Genomic DNA, 25736 nt, shown 5'->3' on the forward strand with positions numbered 1-25736 from the left:
ATATTCACGTGATTTTTAAAAGCTTGTTGGTTAAACTTGTCAATAAAAAACATCGACGGTTAATTCACAAAAAAAGGGAAAGGTTAATAGGTTTTTTTGGCAGTAAGCACTTCTAAAAACAAGCTTGAGTTTGTCAAAGTGGCTGGATTAAAGCCTTAACTGAGTATAACTTATCCATTTTTTTTTGTAATTTGATATAGCAACTCATCTTTTAAAAAAAATGAGCAACCTACGAATCTACGGAAGACCAGAAGTGGCTGACCATGCAGCTTATTTCTTGTGATCATCATTTCATTCAGGATTATTAACAAACCTATGGATGCTAGATGTCTGAGCTCACTAATATCCTATCTAATCAGAATCTCACAGCACAGCAAGTTGCAAAGATAGCTCATGTTTGAAGTAAAAATGACTTGTTATTGAGATATGATGGCCGGCTCCAAGACAGTCTGATTGTTGTTGAAAGATTTCCATTCAACTTCTTTTAGCAACTTGATCCTTTCTTCCAATGTCACAAACCCTATTTCAGATGCTACAATATCACCACTTCCTAAAGTATGCAGCAAAACCACAGAAGCTCCGATATCTGGGCCATGAAGCTTTCCTGTTAGCAGAACTCGGAGTGGCATAAAGAGAGATTTGCCCTGCCATGTAAATGAAATTTATTACAACTTTGGTACCAGATGGACAAGAGTAAATATGGAAACTAAACTAACCTTCCGCTTTACTGATTTTCCAAAGCTTTTCACCCAATTCTGCCATCCAGGTTTTCCTTGGTTCAGTGCATCAAAGAGCTCGCCACTGTCGTAGGCAGCTAATAAGCTATTTGCAAATTCAGAAAGGCTATCTCCTAATACAGGTTTGGCTTCAGAACTGCAAACAACATACATTATTAAGTTGCACCAGAGAATAATGAGAGCTTCACTATCGAGGTACACATAAGCATATATACAAGTCCATATAAAGATCTCAATCACAAGAACCATGGCTGAGATAGTAGTGAGCTAAAGAGGGAATTTCCAAGTATTTGAACTATTGCGGGGTCTTTTTTGTACATTACCGAATGATTGAGGAATAGAAACTAAATAGTATATGTGAATTTTGTGCAGAGAATGCAGCAACAACCATAAGCATTGCAAATCACCCAGTACAAAATTTTGCAGAAAAATGCAGTCTTATCAATAAGTTGCAAATCATCCATTCCACTTATTGCAAATCATCCAGTCCACCATAATAGAGCAAAGAAAATTGAACCTGGTACATGGTGTTCTTATTTGTGTGCATGTCTGTGCACGTACACATGTATCAGAATAAATTCAACCAGAATATAAATATAGGTTCAGTCAAGCACACACTTACTAGGCTTAAAACGTTTTATATATATTGAGAAGGTTCAACATATATAAAAAAGGTTCAGGCGCGCACTTGTGGCGTTGAAGCGCAAAGCGATAGAAAAGCGCGCTTCAGTTAAGCTAAGCGCACAATTAATTAATTAATGTTCTTAGGTCAATTTTAAGGCCCAGTAGTACCAACCAAAAATAAAAATAAGACTTGAAAGCCCAAATTAAAAGACCATTTCAGCTTCCAATGACGTCAAAAAGGGAAAGAAACAACGGAGGAGTTTACAGAGTGAAAGAACATGTAATTGGAGGTTGAACAAATGCCTGTCCAAAAGTTCAATCAGAGGGGAAAAAAGAGACTAGAGAGTGCATGGCTGGCAAGAGACACATGCCAAAGAGGATCAGGAAATAGCATTTAAAAATCTGGGATCAGATTTAAAAGATTTTGAGGAGATCTAGATTCTGCAAAAGAGAGTCACATATACAACTTGTACCTCAACTTCAGAACAGCAAATGAAGGGGGCACTTGATTTATTATTGAGGCCACATCCTGAAGATATGGCGCAAAAGCTTAAGGGGCAAACTAGGACGTTGGATGAAAAGGATGCTGTTGTGAAAGAATTAAGGGTCAGGGCTTGTATTACATATATATTATATACTAATATAGGATATTTTATTAAAAATGTTTCATATTTTAATTGTTATTGTTTAAAATAAAATAAATTATTACGTTATTTTTTGATTAAAGTAAAAAAATCTGGATATTTTAAAACGGCTCGGAAATTATCCGTCAGATACGGATATTTTTTCCAAAACATCATCAGATTCAAATATAGATTTTCATTTTCGGATTCGCATATAGGCAGATTTGTAACCGAATTATGCGTTTGACAACCCTACCTATTACAAATTAAACACCAGTAAATATAAGGGTTAATTATTAAACTCATCATCAAAATCGTTCAATAATATCAAGTAGGTCACTTCACTTGACTCACAAATATCAAGTAGGTCACTACCGTTAAATTCATTCAAATACTTTTATAGAATACATAATAGATGGGTCATGACGTTCACATGGCATGTGAGTTTGGTGCTAAGTTTGATATTTGGACAAATAAAGGCAGAAAATCCATACATGAACAGTAATATGGTTTTTAACACATATAAAAACTATAATCACATCAATTAAATGATTTTGTTTTCCGTCAAAATGTTTTTATTTTCACAGACAAAGTGCTTCCAATTTCTGTCTTTATTTGTTCAATATCCGACTCGGCACCATATCACACGACACGTCAATGGCCCATGCATCAAGTATTTGGTCAAAAAATTGAATGAAGTTAACTGTAGTGACCTACTTGATATATCAAGTCAAGTGATACTTGATATATTAAGTCATTTTAGTGAGTCAAGTGAGACCTTGTGAAGATTGGTGGCATGCTTGATATTATCAAACGATTTGAATAATGAGTTTGATAACTAACCCATAATTATAATGGTTGTCCACTTTGGAGTATATCTGATTCAGTCATCCTATTTCTTATTATATAATCATCTATATTTCAATTATTGCTGGTGTCTGAACAATTAGTTTTGCTTTATATCTTGGTATTATATAAAAGTAAATTGTATAAAAAAATTAATTGTCAATGACAATATGCATGATATCGTTAGTCCATCAGTAGCAAAAAACACCATTAGGTTTCCCCTCAACAGAATACAATGATCACTGTGTTAGTACCAAGTATCAACAAGCGTCTGAAGCACTTCTTTTAGCTGTTTAGGCAAATTTAATCAACATTGATATAGTAAAGACACATACCTTGACAGAGTCTCGAACAGAGGGTAGGAAAGAAAATTTGTGAGTGCATTCTCTGAGTCACTTATCAAATCGACTTTATCTTTTAAAAGTTCAACAGCCTCCTGTTCATGCATATTTATTATGACTTTCATACATTGACTATGTTAAAGCATTAGAATTAAAAAGAAAAAACATACATCTTTAAGCATGCTTTTTGAGAAGACATAATTCAATGTATGGATATAAATAACCCAAAGATATTAATAAAACAAAAAATAACAAAAGACCTCAAAAAAACCTTATTCAATTGAAACATGAATTAAATTAATTTGAAGCAAGCTTAGCATATCAGTCATTCCTTTGCACGACCAGTGTTGTATCATAAGAACATAAGCATCAGGTTATACCCATGTGTTGCACATAGTACATTTCGTTAGGCATGTCTAAGTGATTGAGAGCTTTTACACTAGTGAATAAATTTTACTTGGATATATACAGGAATTATTGTCAATGGTAACATTGTAATGCATTACAGAAAATTAAACTTCCCCAGAATGCTAAATTGCCATCATAGAGTATATTAATTTTATACAGCACAACTGCCAAAGGAGCACAATAATGTAAAATTTCAAACCGCCCATAAAGAAAGTATTCTCATCCTTAGCACAATATATATCGAGAAAAAAAAAGATGTATAGGCATTTGATCGTGAAGCCATAGCTGGGTTGCTTAATACTGTGGATATGAGCATATAAAGTTCAATAATTTTAAGAGAAAATTCAGATACATGGTAGGTAAAATGGTACCTCGACAAATAGCCCCTCTGATTCCATGAGGATCCCAGTTCTCTTCCAATGATGACCGAGAAGCTTGGCTAACTCTTGTGGTGCAAGTAACTTCAGGTATTGGCCATTCATCCACCTTAGTAAAACAAGTATATGTAGAAATATTTAGGAAGCTATGGAACGAGAAAATGCCTTCGCATAATTAAGATAATTAGGCACAAGTATCAGAAAAGGAAATTGAACTACAAAAAGCACATTATTCAAAGTACAAAAGCTGGTTCGAAAAAGAAATAAATCCCCCAGCTGCAATTAGAACTTAAAAATGTATACAATCTGGCATAAACCATTATCACCTGAACTTGGTTGAATCGAACACTGCTCCATGTTTGTTCACACGCTCGATAGTGAACTTGTCAACTGTACACAATATGGGAAAAACAAATAATAGTCATGCACCCAATTTCAAAATTTTGAAAGTACAACTTGACCTATTGTACAAGCAGATATGCATAAAGGAGCACACACGTGTCAATGATAACCTACCTAGTTGCTCAAGGGTATAAAACTCATTTTCAGTGCCGTCTCCCCAACCCAACAGTGCTAGATAGTTCACCATTGCGTTAGGAAGATATCCCATCTCCTTGAACTGTTGTAGTGTAAGACAAGGAGGCAAGCGATTTTAAATAGGCTAGAATCAATCAAGCATATAAAACGAGTGTTGCTGGTTATATGGTTATATAGTAAAATACCTGACCAACTGAAGTAGCACCGTGTCGTTTTGATAGCTTACTCTTATCAGGGGCTAGTATTAGAGAAACATGTGCAAAGTAAGGCATTTGGAACCCAAGTGCCTGTAAGAAAATAAATATGATAACTAATCAACTTCTTACCAAAAGAAAGACATCATGCACAAAAAAAATATAAAATAACTTAAAAAAAGGTCAAATACCTTGTATATCAATGCTTGTCTTAAAGTATTTGGTAAATGCTCTTCTGCTCTGAATTTCGTATTTAAAAGGGACAGTCATATTAAGTAAAATAAAGATATAAGAAAAATAATTGCAGTCACAAAATTCAGCTTTGGTTGCATCCTGACTTCAGTTTGTGGGGCTTGACATTAAAGTAATCCAGAAACAATTTATCATTAATATTGTTGTTGTTGTTTATCTTCTATGTGCTTTGCAGAAAAAAAGGTCTTATCCACATCAAAAGATATTAGCAGCTTAAAGAAGAGATGAAACTGGATTACTTCGTTTTCAGTAAGTAGAAGACAAAGCAGATCCAATGTGACATCAGGTAAAATATCCAGTAAGGAGAAAATGAAATATTGACATAAGTACAATATTAACCGTACCTTATAACATGTGAGATAGCCATGGTAGCATCATCCACCGTAACACAAAAATTGTAAACAGGTTGACCGTTGCTTCTCATTACGACAAAATCTCCAAGTGTATCCAAGTTCCAGCTAACCTTCATTCCACTATCAAACCATATTACCAAAAATATTCAAGTTTTATTAATCACAATTTTTTTTAAATATATGATATATGATGGCACACCCTGACCCTTCACACAACAAGCAAAACACAAGGGTGGGCAACTTAAAGAATGAAGCAACGTTGCTTGAACCAATCAATGTAAAATCCACAAGTAAGTTAATTTCTGAGTATTTCAAATTGTTTTACAAGGACAACATTCCCAAAAGTACTTCTCCAAAAATTACATTCATTAATAAAGTTATTACCATCACTAAAGAGAGTAGAACACTGAGATTAAAAATTGTGTATTCATCAGGGTACTACAAAACAAAGACTGTGGCATGACTAACTCAATGTTTAGTGTTAATTGAGAACCCGACATTAGGGTGGTTTCCTAACACCCTGACAATTGATGCACATAGATCATAATAAACTTTTTTCTTTAAGTGTCTATTTCCCTTTTGGCACAGCACAACCAGTGGGTTTTAAACTCATAACTACAACACAGGCACAGCAACACGCAACTAAGTGATATCCCCCCTCACCCATGCCCCAACAAGTTAATAAATTATACAACCAAAAACTATGAGGCTTCAACTTTAGACTTAGTATAAAAAGTTTCTTTCTGATTACAATAGTAAAATTTACAGCTAATTCGATATATGCAGCACTTTCAAGTTTCTACTGGGATATTAGATTTAAGGGTCCAGGTCCCTAGCATATGTATGCTGGGGACCTGTTAAAAATCATACAGCTCCCTGGCCGTTGGATGCATATCCAGCGGCCAGGATTAAAACAAAGTTTTAATATGTCCAGCGCTTTTTTAGCGCTGGACGGGGGAAACCTTGTCCAGCGCTAAAAAAGCGCTGTACGTGGGAAAAATGGATTTCCCCCGTCCACCGCTTTTTTGGACGGGGGAAACCCTGTCCAGCGCTAAAAAAGCGCTGTACGTGGGAAAAATGGATTTCCCCCGTCCAGCGCTAAAAAAGCGCTGGACATACTAAAATTTTGTTTTAATCTTGGCCGCTGGATATGCATCAGCATATCCAGCGGCCAGAAAGCTGTATGATTTTTAACAGGTCCCTAACACACATATGCTAGGGACCGGGACCCTAGATTTAATATGCATCACTTTTAAGTTCTAATAGTGAAATTCGATTAAAGAACTATAGCACTCACTTCCCCTCGAATAAGATCATTAATTTTCAGACTCCCTTCCTTGGGCACACGGAATCTATATGTAAATGGGGTCCCCTTTCGAATTTCTTCTTGCACTTCTTCATCCGAGGCACTAGCCCACTTTCCGGTGTATACTGGAGGCAGCTGCTTTAACTTGGCAATCTCCTTCATTTTTTCCAGCTCCTACAGAGGTAAAAGTGGCGGTGGATAAATATAACATTGAAATAATTAGCAGTAATGTACATTAAAGTCCTGTAGTACAGAAAGATAAATGGTTACTACAATGAAAGAAGTGCAAAATGATTAGTATTGTGGTCAAGACAATATAACCAACAGGCGGGTAAGGCAGAATAACAGTCACGCACAGATATTACATGCCAAGAGGCAACCAGGACAATCTCACATATGTTATATAGTATATTATATTATTAGGAGAACATCCCATTAACCATTGTTTAACATAAATGACAGTTCTTGAATATATAAAGAAGTCTATCACTCTGCGATTCAACTGTTGCTTGGCATGAAGTGCAAATGTAACATTTTCTAGATAAAAGGAGACTACATGGTGAACATCCCTTTATAGAACATTAGAACCTATATCAACTCAACTGCACCTAATATAAGATGCCTAAATTGATCTTACAAAATAAAGAATATTGCCCACTAAAATCTTCATTACCCGAGACAGAAGTAGCATATATGACATTATCTTTGCATGAGCAAAATTATCATGCATCAAACTTAACAATCTAATAATTTACTAGTAAAGAATTATTTCTATGTGTTACACTGTATTATTACCCCCAAAAAGGTGATTTTACACCCAAACATATATAGTGAACAACTATTATATTAGGAAAAAAGAGGTTACAGAGTAAAAGTTTGCTCATTACCCAAGCTTAGTGAGAAACATTTAGAGTTACAGAGGTTAAAAAGCACATTTAAAAAACCATTTATTAGATCCGCAAGCTTGTTGTAGTCAGTGTAAAGAGAGAATAAAGGATAAAATGCTTGAGAGTTGAGAAGCAAAAAAGACATATAATACCTATATAAATTTTTATAGAAACAAAGTTGAACAAAAAAAAACAAAGAGGTGAATGAATTACAAAAGACATATAATACCTATATATATTTTTATAGAAACAAAGTAGAACAAAAAACAAAGAGGTGAACAAATTACAAAAGGCTGAAGAAATTTTTTGGATAAACAATCAACAATGTAGGCAGAAGTTGTGTGCCTGGCTGAATATTATTTCCCAAGCTTAATGGGAAACATTTAGAGTTGTGGAAGTCAGAAAAGCTGATAATTAAAATCTTATGATGAGAAATAAGAAGATATGATATAAAGAAAATCTTATTCAGAATTTAGAGCTGTGAGCTTGTTTTAGTCAGCCCTCAAAGAAAAATAAGGATAACATGCTTCGGAAGAAGCAAAAAAAATAAATAAATTAGAAAACATATAAAAAAAGTACAAAAGGCTGCAGAAAAATTCAATAAAGCATGTGACTTAATAGTGAAGCCTAATTCATAATCAATTTTAAATTAATGATTTCCCATATTTCACCTCGAACAATCAGCATAAAGATACAATTTATACCATACTTGGGAACAATGCGGGTAGGTCCGCAATTTAAAAGAATCTCCTATATTTTCAAGGTCACAGCAAGTAATATAAAAGATTATCTAAAGCAGCAGCATACTTTTTATGTAACAATAGAAGATTACCACACAATTACGGTAGGTCCTTTTATGAAAATGTTTTAAGAGATAAAATGGTGCATTCCCTTAAAAAATGGTTTACTTCATAATGCACTCAAATAAATTATTCAGGTGTAATATATACTCCCTCCGTCCCTTTTTATCTGTCCATTTTGGAAAAAAAAACACATACCAAGGAATAATTGATTGTATAAACTTTTTCATTAAATACCTCTAATTAATATCTTGAAAATGGTGGAATACCCCTACTTTATGTCTTGAAAACATGAATTCAACCAAGTTTTAAATAAGTCAAGCCTTGAAAATTGAAATTATGGAGATATATTTGAAAAACTATCATTAAATTAGTTTTGAAAATATAAATGGACAGATAAATAGGGACAAATTTTTACTTCCAAAGTGGACAGATAAATAGGGACGGAGGGAGTACCTCATTAGAACAAAAGCAGCGATAAACATGACCAGAATTCAGAAGCTTCTCGGCATATTGCTTATAGAGTGCATTTCTTTCAGATTGCCTATATGGACCATAATTTCCACCAATGTCGGGGCCTTGACAATTCAAAGACATGAAACTATTAGTAATTTTTGATAATATTATCCCTTGATTCCAGTTTGAAGATTGTCCGCAGTGATGAGAAGGCTGAAATCACGCCATCAAAAAGTTTATTTAAAAAAATATGAGAAAACAGTAGATAGTGTCTACTCATAGTAATGTAGCAAAAATAACTGAAATACCAAGAATGTTTAGAAACAACATGTTGCAACTTCGTACACATGTGAGTCAAGCTATAGTGTTATCAAGTAATTAAACCTTGAATAGGGTGTTAAAAAAAAACTTCAGCCCTAATATCCGGCTGGTCAGATGATGGGACTTTTTAAAGGACGGACTGACACTGTTAAGTCATTGTTTCTCATTTGCCTTAGCTGGTCAAATGGAGGGACTATGTTAAGCCCGAGTAGGGTCTTTGTAAATCCCAAGTTTTGGTGAACAAGGGAGCGGGGTAAATTAGTGGCATTAGAACGAAGGAATTCAAGGAGTGGAGCTCAAGGAATTCTGAGGTTCAAGAAACAGATTGCAAGGCTAAGTCAGTGTCAAGCTAATTACAGTCGGCTCAAGTTGCAAAGGAATATAGCAAGTGACTGGGTTAAAAGGAGATATATTATTATTCTGTAAAACATTTCAGCAATAATATATTCTCTTACAACATTAGTAAGGGACCAGGATATAGACCACTAAAACTAGGGGTCAAACAAGCCAAAAACTTCTTGTGCCTCATTTACTTTACTGCACCTTACCATATATGTTATTGCATGCTTAATAGCTTGATATAATTCACTGATAAACTGAAAACAATAAACCATTGTTTTAGGCAACTAGGGGTCAAACAAGCCAAAAACTTCTTGTGCCTCATTTACTTCACTGCACCTTACCGTATATGTTATTGCATGCTTAATAGCTTGATATAATTCACTGATAAACTGAAAACAATAAGCCATTGTTTTAGGCACCGCAGACTAGTTTAATAACAAACAGCTATAATAGTTGATTAATATTAAAATTAATAATAAGCCATAATACACCTATTAACCCCCCCCCCCCCCCCCCCCCTAGGTGTAATTTCAGTCTTTTACATGAAAAACAGAAGACATGGTGATCAAAACACTAAATTAATTTGCACTATATGGATGGACAGCTCAAACAACAAATTTGGATTTTACGTTCCCATAGTGTACCTAAGGTGTAACAGCTTAAAAATATTATTCCCACATAAAATCTCTTTTTTTTATTGTATATCAGTCAAGAGATTGATGTTGCAAATTAAACACTTCTTGCTATAAATACGATGACATCAATACCTAACATGTATACTGGTTTCTAGTATATTCTAACAAAGTTGATAGGATCAATCATTACACCTCAGTATCAACCACACAAAGTTAAAAAACTATTTTAAATCAACATAATTTATTAATCCCGAAGTGATTAACACTAACTTCATCCCAGGTTGTCATACAAAAATAGCATAGAACCGAAGTAAGTGAGTAAAGAGGGTAAATGAACCTTCATCCCAATGCAGTCCAAGCCAAGAAAGATCTTTCAGCACGGCTTCTTCAGATTCCCTGGTAGACCTCTCCAAGTCTGTGTCTTCTATACGAAGAAGAAATTTCCCACCTTTGGACCTGAAAATGTATATCATTTCAGAAGAAACAGAAGTGGGAAAACCTTGGCAAAATCAAAAGGAAAATGAGGAAGGGAATAAACAACCTAGCGAATAAATAATTGAAGAGAGCAGTTCTGGCACCGCCGACATGGAGATTGCCAGTAGGAGAAGGCGCAAATCGAACACGAACAAAGTTGTCATCTTTTTCAATGGATGATGTCGAAGTAGATACTGTTGACAGACATCTTTTAGTGCTTGCAGGGATAAGGCATATGATTTTGTTGTGGTGACAATCCGGCAGCATTGATGACATCGGGAATGCCTGACGGAAAAGGGGTGGACCCACCCCTGTAATTCTGCACCTAAACCTCATCCGTGTCATCCTCTCAAACACAATAGCCATTTGATTATTTCCAACTCGAATGTATTCTGAAAAGACCACAACATCAATTCATTTAAGAGAACTAGTTCCTATACACATATTTGTTTACTCTCTACACTATAAACTACACACAAAATCATGCTCCTTACATCAAATGGTCAATAATTGTGCACATTTATATAACTTAAAGAATGAATTTTGACTTCAATTTCATATTCAGATATATTTTGCTGTAACATATAATACACACACACAAGTGTGTGTGGACACAAAATCTTGATATAGACTTGAAGAACATAAAATCAAAAAAACCCAAATCACATAATAATACCCAAATGAAAAAGAAGCAAAAGCCGGGAAAAAAAAAAAGATTAGGAGTGTAATAAGAAGAAGAAACAGATACACACACAAGTGTGTGTTTCCATCAAAAAGGGTACCTTATGGAACAAACAGCAGCATGCAGTGGGGTGTGTATAATTTATAAATGCCCTAAATCGACCAGACTCGCGTATATGTATGTATGCAGGCTGCTGCAATTAGACCGCGGTCCGGGCCGGCCGGTGCATGGCTAGTGGTCCGCTTCGGTTTCGAAGTGGGTTCCGTCGGCGGGTTTCCTTTTAATTTAATGTAAACAATTTTATATTTTAATTAATTTAAATTAATTCTTACCTTTTATTTAAAAGAGGAAGGTAGAGCACGGTTGGATAACTCAGTGGTTAAAAGCTTATCCTCTGTCGTCCTAGGTCCTGGATTCGACCCTGACTCACCCCGAGAATTCTGACAACACACACTTACTTGTAAGGCTATAAGCCATATTTGTCAAAAAAAAAAAAAGAGGAAGTTATTTTGTAGAAGTTTTATTAATTAATAAAATATTTAATATTTAATAGTTAGGAGGGTTCTTTCATAGAAAACGGAACAATCGCATTGATATTGATATAATATAAATAAATAAATATCAAACAATAACGCTAAATTTGAATAAATGTGAAAATTATAGTCATCCTCACCTTCCTCCGGCTTTTATTCTATCCTCCATTCATTGTTATCACTTTAAAAGGTAATTTATAATGTTTTATAATTTATTAATTTTATTATATTAATAATTTCATACATAATAAATTATAAATATTAAAAAATTTGTCCTAAAAGATAAATTAGAAAAATACTTGTGATTAAAATTATTGGCTTAAAATTATCTCAGATTAATGGTTAACTTTTTGATTTCCGGATAATAATTATGGGTTAAAGATCTTTGGTTTTCCCGCCGAACCCTTTGCTTTCCCTTCCCCTTTATATAGCCGGAGCCTCATCATTGCCCTTGTATGCTTTGCTGAGTTTTATTTGTGATTAAAATTGTTGGCTTAAAATTATCTCAGATTAATGATTAACATTTTGATTTCCGGCTAATAATTATGGGTTAAACATCTTTGGTTTTCTCGCTAAATCCTTTGCTTTCCCTTCCCAACTGTATATCCGGAGTCTCATCATTGTCGGATTATTTGTGATTTACATTTTTGTTGGAATTTTTCTCGGGTTTTATATAAAATTGCCCACCGAGCTCATCAAAATATATCAAGTAGCTACCCGATCTCCACCGCGACTCGTTTAAACAACTAAAGTAGTATTATATATCATTCCGTTAACTTTTTTTTTTCAAATCCAAGGATTAGCGGTTGTTGATTTGTAAAATGTATCATATCCCACACTCCCAAAAATCTGATACATCAACTAACTAGTTTCACTTGAATAATTAGCGTTATATTTATATTTTCCATCCAAGTTGAAGTTACAGTTGAGATAGTCTGAGAAGTTTGAGTTGGAATATCAGTGTTTTCTTTGATTGTATTCTCAAGTTAACGGGTTTCTATTACTGCATCAACAATTTCGTTACCACATCAGCACTGCCATCAAATTTTTTTTTGAAAAATTAACGGAATGATATATAATAGTATTTTAGTGGTTTAAATGAGTCGTCGTGGAGATCGAGTAGTTACTTGATATATTTTGTCGAGTTCGGTGGGCAATATGATATAAAACCCAATTTTATTCTTACCACTTATTAGTGTTGTGATTATTTTCTCCCCAATAGTCTTCTGATACTTGTAAGTATAGCTAGGGTTTCAAATGGATTCAAAGATGCCTCGGCAGTCTACTTCCAACGCTCCATGTCTCTCTCTCTTTGTTATTAGTGTGGTTTGTGTTGAATTGAGTTTCGAAGTGAACTTTTTTTAGTTTTGTGATGCTTTGAATATTATGTGAATAATTTTAATTGGGTTTGTAGTGGATATGTGAATTAGGGGTTTAATTTGTCTTGGGGATTTTGATGTTTATCGATATAACGCCAATTGTACAGAATAGGCAAGAATTTAGTAATCTACTTAACCATGTAATGCACAATTTTTTTTTATAGAATTAAGCCTTGAACTTTTGTTTACACTGTTAACATGAAGAGGATGAGTTAACAAAAAAGAATTGCAATCAGCACTGGACGACTTGAAGAGGTATCTGTCAACACCTCCCCTGTTGTCAAAACTAGTAGAAGGCGAAGACCTGTATGTCTACCTCTCCGTCACAGACCATGATGCCAGCGCTGTTCTCGTCAAGGCAATTGATAACAATCAATCACCTATATATTACGTGAGCAAGAGCTTAGTTGATACGGAGACAAGGTACACACTGCTTGAAAAGTAAGTTCTTGCATTAGCCATGGCATCTATTAAATTACGACATTATTTCGAGTCCCAAAAAATACATGTCATGACCAACTTTCCTTTACGAATGGTTCTCAGTAAACCAGAGTTGACGGGAAGAATGACAAAGTGGGCTATACGACTCAGCACATATGACATCGTTTATGACGCAAGGACGGCTATCATATCTCAGGCTTTGGCAGACTTTGTGGTGGACTTCAGTCCAAGCCAACTACAACAAGCCGAAGAGGAATATAGGCAGGTCATGATGAAGGCAGAAATTCTATCTTGGTCGTTGTATACTGATGGAACATCAAATGTAAACGTGACAGGACTGGGGCTTGTACTTGAGTCGCCACAGGGGGATACAATAGCATATTCCATCTGCTGTGAATTTAAAGCTACAAACAATGAGGCCGAATATGAGGCATTGATCATTGGGCTGACGACTGCATATGATCTCGACATAAAGAACATTGACGTCTTCTGTGATTCCCTTTTGATTGTCAATCACATTAACGACACTTATGAGGCGAAAGATAGCAAGATGGTGACCTACCTCGAAGTGGTCAGGGGCTTACAAAGAAAATTCGATACTTTCAACATACAACAAGTGTCAAGGGAACTCAACACACAGGCAGACGCATTGGCAGGACTTGGTGATGTCTTCAAAAACTTCAACGCGACGAGTATACCTATTGTCCACATCATGAAGCATGCAATGGAAAGGATGAAAGTAGTGGGAGAAGATATGGAGGTTCTTGATATCCATAATGGAAATGATGAAGATGGCACCTGGATAAAAATCTACAAGGGTTACTTGTTGCATGGACAACAGCCAACTAGTGCCCATGAAGCAAGGACGCTAAGAATGAAAGCCTCACGCTTCACAGTCGTCGACAGCGTCCTGTTCAAGAAGTCAGCGTCGGGAGTTTTGAAGAGGTGTCTGAACAAGACAGAAGCAAATTTAGTATTACAAGATGTCCATAAAGGTGAATGTGGGAACCATACGGCAGCAAGGAACTTGTCCCTGAAAGTACTACGCACGGGTTACTATTGGCCGACACTGCGTCAGGACGCCTTCAAGTTTGTCAAAAAATGCAACGCCTGTCAACGACATGCACCTGTCCTGCACCAGCCGTCAGAACCCCTACATGCATTGATACCGTCTTGGCCTTTCATGAAATGGGGGATGGATATCGTTGGCAAGATGCCACCAGCACCTGGACAGAAAGTCTTCATGTTGGCGATGACAGATTACTTCTCAAAGTGGAGCGAAGCAGAGGCGTTTCGACAGGTGACATCAAAGGAGGTGATCTCATTCATTAAGAGAAACATATTGTGCAAGTTTGGAGTACCATCTGAAATCATCTGTGACAACGGGTCTGAGTTTATAAGCGACAAGACGGAAGCATTTTGCAAGAAATACAACATTGCTCTGATCAAGTCTACACCACTTTACTCGCAAGCAAACAGACGGGCTGAGTCAAGCAACAAGATCATCATCAATAACCTTAAGAGGAGGTTGACGACATGTAAAGGACGATGGGTTGAGTAGTTGCCCTGGGTCCTCTGGTCCGACAAGACGACGCCAAAGACCTCGACGGGACAGACCCCTTACAGCCTCGTCTACGGTACAGAAGCTGTCCTGCCTACTGAAGTCATGATGCCAACAGAAAGACGAGGACACGACGGCAGGAAAATTTGTTGACGCGTGGGAATGGACCTACTTGATAGACGCTGTGGTCGGACGAGGAGCATATCAATTGTCCATAATGGACGGATCACAAGTACCAAGGAGCTGGAATGCTTTTCATTTAAAGGCATATCACGTGTAATGTGCTTTATTATCTTTCCCTTTTTATTCTAGATGTCATTAGGAGGATTGTTTTTGCTTGGCCTTTCGCCACTTAGGATTTGCTTGGTGTTTGCAATAATTGCCATGCTCTAGTTGACATCAATCAATAAAACCTGCTCGTACCTTCGTCCAACATATCATCGTCTAATTATATGCATATGTGCCCCTCTAGTGTTCACACCCTTGTTTGATTCCATGATATACCATATGCCTACAATTTGCTTTAAAATTAATTGCGCTCGTTGGCTTAGATAATTTTTACTCTCATTATGCATATTTACTACACATTTAAAGGGCTGATGTGACCCAAAGTGCACATGTTATGATTAATTTAGTGCTATAATATATGATACACCAACTCAATTGACGTATACAACAAATGATCACTTTAATGGTAAAGTACAGAGGCCAATACATGAAAATTACTACGGCGACTAGGACGACTTTTGCTAGCAGACAAAAAGAAACAACAATAATATTGACTCCCCACTTTCGGCCGTTTATCAGCCAGCAACATCAGCGGCGTCCACATTTATAAAGCTAAGAAATAAAATCGCAACGCATTGTCCTAATTCAGCTTAAAATTCTCCAGAAAGAGACACCACATGCATGCAATTTCCAATTAAAAAAAATGCTACCGGCAAATACGATCACTTTGCATATAATTCATATTCGTGGTACAGGCAGCCAGAATGAGACGGTCCTTTGTAAAACTACGTTGCTAATGAAAGATATAGATACATAAAATACATGACAGCAAACTTGAAATCAAAAGTGAAACAATGACACGCCAACAAATCATGCGAATACGCAGGAGCAAGCCAAGGAAAATTCTCGAAACACAAAACTAGTCATGAAAAGCCAGCATTTCACCAAAGTACTAAACAAGTAACAACATTACCCAAGCAATAACAAGAACAAATGATATATTAATAAAGGGAGCAACATCGTCAACAAGACAGTACGCATGATTAACCAAGCAAACTAAGTCTGAGAATAAAACGAAAGCATAACAGCCCCCGCCCAAAAGCGAAACGGAGCTAACAAAAGTTTACGACTTATGCAGAAGCATAGTTATTCGAAAATAAGCAAATCAGGATAGAGTTTTGATGAAATAACTAAACTGACTAAAAGCAAAAGCTACCAGACGATCACTGTCCACCGGGAAAGGATTTCTTTTTGGACACATCACCATTGCCTTCCAGCGCGCAGAGCATTGTAAATCCTTGGGGTATGCATCATTGTAAATTCGCACAGAATCAGCTACATCTGCAGCAGAGCATTCTCCACGTTGAAACTCCAGCATGGTCTCAACCCGAGCCTTCATCACTTGCTGGTTCACAGTCTTCAATGCTTCCTCATGCATTTCACTTTCCAAGGTTTTAACTTGAGCAGCAAAATTATCGAACTCTTGCTACAGATTCTCAAACGCTTTGAGCCGAGAGTCAGCCAGTTCCACAAGATCCTGGATCCTCGCTCTGCAGCCGCCATGTTCCATTTCCATACCTTTGAGAGCATTGAGACGGCGCTCAAAAATTTCTCAAGCCACAAGGGCACGTTGCAGCGCCTGAAAATAACACATGATACATTTGTGAAAGGCATATGTTCAGCCTATTTGTGTTTAAGAGGTACAACTCAACTCAGATAAGAAAGCTTAGTAAATAGTAAGTTATCGGAATCCGTACGAATAACGTCAAATGACTTATGGGAATTATATGTCAGAAGAATTCTAGGATGCTGCTGCACACCACTGAAAGAAGTTCATTAATATGTTCAAGCCTCTATGCACAAATAATCTTTTGTGGCATGTCCAGGACTTGAGAAGATATAAAGTTTCTATACTTTAGTTTTACAGAAGATTCCATTTAATGAAGAAGAACTTACAAGACGAAGACTCGACGAACAATCCAAATCTCTATTGTTTATTTGTCGAAGAATATTTGATTTAACTAGATACAGATTAACCAGATAGTACATCTGTGTACCAGTTACTCAGATTAAATATTCAACGTCAAGAAAAAGTGGTAGTTCAGTCGATCGACAATTCAAGACGAAGTTATTAAAGTTTCAAGAAGACTGGAAGCTTTTCTTGCTGAAGTTTAGGTGATTAAATATTTTATAGATTATTATTTCACTTCTCAAATAATTATATTAAGTGTGTATTTTATTTATTGAATTAATTCACCCTCGAATTAATTTAATTTATAAAATTATATGATTAACTTAATTAAGTGAATAATTGTCTATTGTATATTAATTATAAAATCACATTGAAATCTCCTAAACCACTCGGCAAGACAAACCAAAGGTTTGTCTTCCCGAGCAGTTGGCATGGCTCAAAAGCACCTGCAAGACAATATGTCTTTTTGTCTTGCCGAATTGTTATATGAAGTGAAATGGCAACAACAAGACAAACAATCGATTTGTCCTACCGAGAGTTAAAAGTGGTTGCCAAGACATTGGTTTAATTTATGTTACCGATGATTGCAAGTGGGAAAGAGAGGCTTTTAAGACAAAACTTTGATTTGTCTTACTAGTTGATTATTGTCAACTGCCAAGACAATATGGCACTTTGTCCTGCCGAATCTTCAAGTGGCTGCCAAGACAATGTTTCCTTTTGTCTTTCTGCCGAAGTGATTGAAGTGGTAGACAATTCTTTTAATTGTCCTACCTTGCTTTGGATTGTCTTGCCCTTGGTTTTATTGTCTTTCCCCCTTGCTTTTGTCTTGCCCTTGCTTATATTGTCTCAACAACTTGTAATTGTCTTACAAGTTTATGTGGTTGCCTATATATATGGCATTCCATTCTTCGTTTCAAGTGTTCATCACTTTGTAAATCAAAGCATTTGAAAAGCTTTCAAGTTGTTCATAACTTGCTTGTTATATCCACAGTTTTCTGTGCTTTGATAACCCGGTTGTTTTAATCACTAATCTAGAATATACCCTGTCGAATTTATTCTACGAACATTAGTGGACATTAAAACTGAACCATGTTAATTATATAACGACTTAAAACATTGTTATATTAATTAATTATAATCTGATTAACAAGTTATATTCCAATCAGATTTACTTCCGCGATTATTTGGTATCGATTGTATTCAACCCCCCTTCTACAATCGTATCTGGACCTAACAATTGGTATTAGAGCGGTTAATACGAATACACCGTATTAGATCTTATACACACTCTGAAACGTCCAAATAATATTTTATTCGAATTAATTTTATTCCAAATATTAATTCTGATTTAATATTATTTTTCTTTCAAATTCTAAATCTCATCCAAACACTATTCACTTTAAATCCTTAAACATGAGTACACAAAAGATCAGTAGCATTAAAATCCCACCGTTCAGCAAAGAACACTTTGGCCTATGGAAGAGGCACATATTACTATTCCTCCGAACTGCGAACAAAAAATATATCGGGATTCTGAACAAGGGTGTTTCTACTCCGATGAAACTCATACTAGCACACGAAGCGGATGGTGAGCTGATACCTCATAAAACTGTCCTGAAAGAACTTTCTAAGTACACAGATGAAGAGAGTGAACAGATGAACTTAGATGACACTCTTCAACTGATTTTGGTTGAATCTCTAGATCTGGTAATGTACAATGCTGTTGTGAATTGTACGAACGCAAAGCAAATCTGGGATACACTAGAGATTATAAACGAAGGCTCAGAAGAAGTCAGAGAAAACAAGAAAGAGATACTGATGGCTCAGTATGAACAGTTTGGTTCCAATCCCGGAGAAGGGATTTCAGAAGTGTTTATCAAACTTAATAACATGATTAATAATTTAAATCTGAATGGGAAATACTACGACAAGAAAGAGGTCAACATGAAGTTTCTCTTAACACTTCCTAAATATCTGGAACACAGAATCACTGCTATCAGGGAAAGCAAAGATCTAAATGAGATATCTCTGGAAAAACTCTACGGAGTTCTGAAAACTTATGAACTGGAACAAGTTCAGACTAAGCAGAGATATGGCTTGGGTAAAACATTGAACCACTCGGGAGCTCTTGTTGTTGAATCACCTACACCGGAAGAAAAGAAGGATGTTGTTGTTCCTTCTAAAACCACTCAGGAATTTGTTGTACCTGAGATGGGTCAGATTGCTTCTTCCAGTGGTGATGATGAGTTCTATACAATGGAAGAGCTAGAACAGTTAGAAGATCAATCTCTATCACTGTTTGCCAAGAAGTTTGGAAACATGAGATTCCGGAAGAACCCTTCCTACAAATACAAACCTACTGCTAGTAAGTTTCAAAAGGGAGGTTATTCATCTTCTACAAGCAAAGAAGGATACAAGACTGGGATGGTGGACAGAAGCAAGTTTAAATGTTTCAACTGTGGTGAACCTGGACACTTTGCAACTGAATGCAAACAGCCCAAGGTTCAAGGAAAGAGAAAAGATTCCTACGACAAGCTGAAACAGAAGTATGATGCCTTAGTGAGAAAGCATCAGGGTACTTCTGGAGGTCAAAACTTCAAAAGCAAATCATATCTGGCAGAAGGGAAAAGATGGGATGATACAGATAGTGATGAAGAGGAGCAGCTAGGGAATGTTGCTTTCATGGCTAATGCTGGATCATCTTCACCTCCTCCTGCTGGAAGCTTTCAGGTAGATCCTACATGCCCTAAACTGTTTATGCAATTAGGATTAGAAAGAGATGATGCTATAAGAAAGTTGAAAGCTACCACTCCTAAGAATAATGCTTTAGTCTTAGACATTCATACTTATTAAATGAATGAGATTAAAGTATTAAAGCCTAAAATTGAACAACTGACTATGGATTTAGAATTACAATTTGCTAAAGTCAGATTTCTAGAGAAGAGTGAGATTGATTTAAGACTTCATCTAGACGAAAAGAAAGTTAATTGTAAAGCCTTTAAGGATGCCTCCACTATAGTCAAAGAATTGAATGATAAACAAGAGATCAAGAGAACTGTTGGAATAGGCTTTGACTATAACAAATCTGTAGGTAAGGCTAGTAACATTACTCCCTTTAAGAAGAGTGTTGAGGAGAGAGGGATTCCTTTTGTTTCGAAAGATTCCCCTCAACCATTGTTTAAATCCTCAGAAGCTGAACTTCTGTTCGAAACACCTGTTGTCATTAAATATGAACTCAAACAGGAAGACCTTAAAATGAAAGAGAGTAATGAGAATAAAGACGAGATTCTGACAAACCTGAAACCAATCAAAGTGAAAGGCAATGTCTGGTTGCCTAAAGCTGGTTTAGGTGTCAACTCAGAAAGAACCAAATTCAACAAGCCTAATAGTTTTGTGAATAGTAAGAACAGAGACAATAGATGCCATTCTACTTAGAACTTTAAAACTGTTAATAAGGTTAGAGTAGAAGCTGTTGATGTTTCTACTATTGTGACTGATATTCCTATTGCTCCCATATTTGATGCATGTCATAAATATTGTGGTGTTGATAATTGTATGATTTGTGCATTCAATACTATGTCTGCTTATTTTAGAAATTTGCATGCTAAAAATGAAAACACATTACCAAGACACCACACACACAAAAAGTATGCTAGGGCAAAGACTGCTAGTCCTCCTCGTGTTATGAAGGAGACTTATGTTCCAAAGCCTAAAACTAAGGTTTACAAGGCTGTTGTTAAGGAAGTAAGTTCAGTCAAGTCGGAGTCAAGTATCAGTCCAAGAGGCTTTGTTGTTATACCTGATAGAAATCAGTTCTTTAAGTTTGCTGGACCCAATCAAGTTTGGGTCCCAAAGAATGTTTAATCAAGTTGTCTTTTGCAGGGTGCCAGTGGAATTGTTCGAGTTGTTTGGGTGCTTGAAAGTGGAGCGTCAATGCACATGACTGGCACTAGATCCCTGCTGACAGAAGTAAGAGAGTCAACTGGTCCTTCAGTTACTTTTGCTGACAATAGCAAAGGACGTACTGTAGGATATGGAAAGTACAAAGTTGGAAGGATCATCATTGAAGATATTGCAATAGTTGAAGGATTTCAACATAATCTCCTTAGTGTCAGTCAGTTTTGTGACAAGGGATATTATGTTCACTTTGAAAAGGAGATATGTACCATTAAACATATCAAGGATAAACGTCCTTCACTATGTGGAATTAGGAAAGGCAACATATACGTAGCTGATTTATCATCTGGACCAGAAAATGAATTTCACTGTTTCTATGCCAAGGCATCTGCTGAAGGTAGTTGGTTATGGCATAAGAAACTCTCGCACCTCAATTTTAAAAATATGAACTCTCTGGTCAAGAGAGATTTGGTGAGAGGTTTGCCTTCTCTTGAATTTACAAGTGATGATCTCTGTGAAGCTTGTCCGAAAGGAAAATTGAAGAGACCATCTCACAAAAGCAAGACCATCAATAGTATCACTGACCCATTGCAGCTTTTGCATATGGATTTGTTTGGCCCAGTGAATGTTACATCAATTGATGGAGGAAGATATGATTTAGTCATTGTGGATGACTTCTAGAAATTTACTTGGGTTTACTTCCTAGCTTCCAAGGATGAAACTCCCCTGACAGTAATTGATCATATCAAGAAAGTTGAATTGGAAAAGGGTGTTCCTGTAAAAGTAATAAGGTCAGATAATGGCACGGAGTTCAAGAATCAAACCTTAATCAACTTTTACTCTGAAAAGGGAATCAACAGACAGTACTCAGCACCAAGGACTCCTCAACAGAATGAAGTAGTCGAAAGAAAGAATCGTACACTGATTGAAGCTGCTAGAACAATGATTGCTGAAGCAAAGCTTCCTCTGTACTTTTGGGCTGAAGTTGTGAGCACTGCGTGCTACACCCAGAATCGAACTTTGATCAATAAGGATCACATGAAAACCCCATTTCAGCTATTTAACAACAAGAAACCATATGTCAAACATCTTCATGTCTTTGGAGCCAAATGCTATGTTCTCAAAGATGGTGAAGAGAATTTGAGTAAGTTTGAACCAAAGGCATATGAAGCAATCTTTGTTGGTTATACCAATATAGCTTATAGGGTTTTTGTGATTGACACTTTGTTAGTGAAAGTTAGTGTCAATGTAACATTTGACGACACTAAACTCCCAAGTCTACAATCTGCTAACTCATCTGAGTCTCTGAAGTTTGACAACTATCCAGATTCTGATTCAGATGATGATATGCCACCTGAGGTTGCAACAGGAGATGACAACAATGATGGTGATGATCCAGGCAATGGTGGAGGAAATGGTGGAAATACTAAAGATTCCACTAATGCTAGTGGTGGATCATCAAGTCAACCTGACAACAACTCAGGGGGAGCTGGTGGATCAACTAGTCATACACTTCAGCTTAATGATAATACTGCTGAATCATCAAGGACGCATCTTCCAAGGGAAAGGATTTGGAGCAGAGATCATCCCTTTGATTTAATAATTGGTGATCCTGATGCTGGTGTCAAGACTAGAAGTGCTACGTCTAACAAATGTTTATTTTCTGGTTTTCTATCTCAACTGGAACCCAAAAAAATAGATGAAGCACTTGCTAATCCTGATTGGGTTCTTACCTTGCAAGAAGAGCTCAATCAATTTGAGAGACAAGAAGTCTGGGCTCTGGTTCCAAGGCTTAAGGGTAATTCTATAATTGGAACTAGATGGGTCTACCGGAACAAGTTAGATGGTGATGGAATTGTTGTGAGAAACCAAGCCAGACTGGTAGCAAAAGATTATTCCCAAGAAGAAGGAATTGAGTACGACGAAACCTATGCTCCAATTGCTCGTCTTGAAGCCATCAGAATATTTCTTGCATTTGCTGCACACTCCAACTTCAAGGTTTATCAAATGGATGTGAAAAGTGCATTTCTGAATGGAAAGCTAGAAGAAGAAGTATATCTGGAACAACCCCTGGCTTTGAAAATCCAGAGTTTGCTGATTTTGTATACTTCCTATCCAAAGCTGTCTATGGACTCAAGCAGTCACCAAGGACATGGTATGACACTCTTTCTGAGTTTTTAATTGAAAACAATTTCACTAGAGGTGTCATAGATAAAACTCTCTTTTACAAATTGCATGATAATGATATGATATTTGTTCAAATATATGTTGATGATATTATATTTGTATCTACTAACGATAACTTGTGCAAGAGATTTGCTAAGTTAATGCAGAGTAACTATGAGATGAGTATGATGGGTGAGCTATCCTACTTCCTTGGTCTTCAAGTAAGTCAAAAGGAAGATGGTATTTTCATTTGCCAATCCAAGTATGTTAGAGATCTTCTTCGAAAGTACAATCTAGAAGACTCTTCACCGGCAAAGACACCCATGGTCACTGCCACAAAGCTTGACCAGGATAAATCTAGTAAGAAAGTTGATATCACAAGCTATCGAGGTATGATTGGCTCTTTACTGTATCTTATTGCAAGTAGACCATATATCATGTTTGCAACATGTTTGTGTGCTAGGTTTCAAGCTGATCCCAAGGAATCGCATCTTATAGCCGTCAAAAGAATCTTTAGATATCTTAAGGGTACACCTGGTTTAGGTATTTGGTACCCTAAGAATACTGGTTTTGACTTAACCGGCTATATAGATTCTGATTATGCAGGATGCAGGATTGATAGGAAGAGTATGTCCGGAAGCTGTCAGTTTCTAGGACGTCGATTGGTTTCCTGGTATAGCAAGAAGCAGCACTCTGTGTCTACTTCTACTGCTGAAGCTGAGTATATAGCTGCTGGAAGCTGCTGTGCTCAGATCTTGTGGATCAGGAATCAATTGAATGACTATGGAGTTGTAGTAAACAAAATTCCTATATTTTGTGATAATACAAGTGCCATAGCCCCATTTCCAACAATCTGGTTCAACATTCTAGAACCAAGCACATTGATATCAGGTATCATTTCATTCGAGAACATGTCATGAATGGGACAGTGGTGTTACATTTTGTACCCACGACTGAGCAAATTGCTGACATCTTTACTAAACCACTGGATGAATCCACTTTCTCTAAGCTGGTTTGTGAGTTAGGGATGTTAAATATGACATAGTTCTCATTGTATATATTTTTCATATGCATTATATGTTTTTATATATTTTTGTGAATTTTCTGTGTAATTATATCCGTGTTATTAGATTTTATGTGATATTCTGTATATTATCTGATAATATAGTAGGTAATTATGCATGTTTGTACATTATTTTGTAATTTTCTAAGTGCTCATATACTCCCATGTTATATTCGTTAGGCATTTAGATAATTATTTGTATTTATATTGTATTTTTTAAAATTAATTAAGCATAAATATTTGATTTTAAGTTAATTCTTGTTATTGAATTAAAGTTAAACTCATATATATTTATATTTAATCAAAGTTGGAATTTACAAAATAACTGTGCAATATATAGTATTTTATTTATTATCGATTTTTGATTTTAATTGCAAAATGTTTTATCTTTTAAAAATTAATCAAAAATCATATAGTATTTAGTTTCTGTTTTATTAATGGCTCAGCAAGGCAATTTCTTTATTTGTCTTACGGCTGTTCTTTTTAAACGCTCGATAAGACAATATTTTTTGTCTTACGCGTCTGGTTGACTCGACGCGACAATTATGTTAATTGTCTTGCCTGAGTGAATTAGTAAGACAATTTTCAACAAGACATTCACCTGCATTGTCTTTTCGAGCGTGCACCCTGGTTAAGACTCTCGGCACGATAATTCCCATAATTGTCGCCCTGAGAGTGAATTCTTCCTCATTTCGACTTTTGCATATATTGTCTTAACAAACCCTCAAGACAAATATACGAATTGTCTTAGCCGAACTTCATCGCCCCCAATTCGTTCATCTCTCCCATTCACCATTCTTTTTCAAGTTTTGTGTGTAAAACTTGCTGTGTTAATCGTTTTCAAGCTTTGCAGCTTGCTGGTTACGCGTTTATTGCTCGATTTCATCTCGAAGTGCTGCCCGATTCTCGTCAAAATCAAACTCGGTGCTCACGATTTCTCTGGGTTCTTCAACTGTTCTTGAACTTTGGTGTGCCGATTGCTTGTTTGATCAAAGCTTCGTGTCTGAGTTGCTTGAATTTGGAAACCTAGGGTTCTTGATCGAATTATTGGGGTTTTTCAATTCAAGGGCGCGTTTGGCTAGCTTGTGTTTGGTTATTTGGGGATTTTGTGAATTAAGGGCTTGTTTGGCTAGCGTATAATTGGCTATTTGGGACTTTTCGAGCTAAGGCCGTGTTTGGTTGACTAATTCCTGGAGTTAAAGTTTTTAGTGCCATTTCTAAATTAATTGACTTTTAATTCGATATTATTTTAATAATTCAAATTATTAATTAATTAATCAATTGTTAATTAATTATTAGTT

The 25736-nt window shown here is 36.1% G+C and overlaps 2 protein-coding genes across 2 annotated transcripts; one reads left to right on the forward strand and one right to left on the reverse strand.

Moving 5' to 3' along the window:
- Positions 1-255: 255 nt before the first annotated feature.
- LOC108205115 (glutamate--tRNA ligase, chloroplastic/mitochondrial) lies at positions 256-11444 on the reverse strand. Its single transcript, XM_017374911.2, has 14 exons — positions 11296-11444; positions 10581-10905; positions 10377-10495; positions 8742-8863; positions 6590-6772; positions 5284-5402; positions 4879-4927; positions 4679-4780; positions 4473-4575; positions 4283-4346; positions 3951-4065; positions 3166-3266; positions 717-873; positions 256-644 (listed from the first exon to the last, which is right to left on the reverse strand). Exons 2-14 carry the CDS (start codon positions 10877-10879, stop codon positions 417-419), a joined length of 1761 nt encoding a protein of 586 aa, XP_017230400.2. The 5' UTR covers positions 10880-10905; positions 11296-11444; the 3' UTR covers positions 256-416.
- Positions 11445-13639: 2195 nt separating this feature from the next.
- On the forward strand, positions 13640-15109 carry LOC108219303 (uncharacterized). Its single transcript, XM_017392674.1, has one exon. It carries the CDS (start codon positions 13640-13642, stop codon positions 15107-15109), a length of 1470 nt encoding a protein of 489 aa, XP_017248163.1.
- The last annotated feature ends 10627 nt before the right edge of the window (positions 15110-25736 follow it).

This window comes from Daucus carota, chromosome 1 (genome assembly GCF_001625215.2).
Source record: "Daucus carota subsp. sativus chromosome 1, DH1 v3.0, whole genome shotgun sequence".
Lineage (NCBI taxonomy): Eukaryota > Viridiplantae > Streptophyta > Magnoliopsida > Apiales > Apiaceae > Daucus > Daucus carota.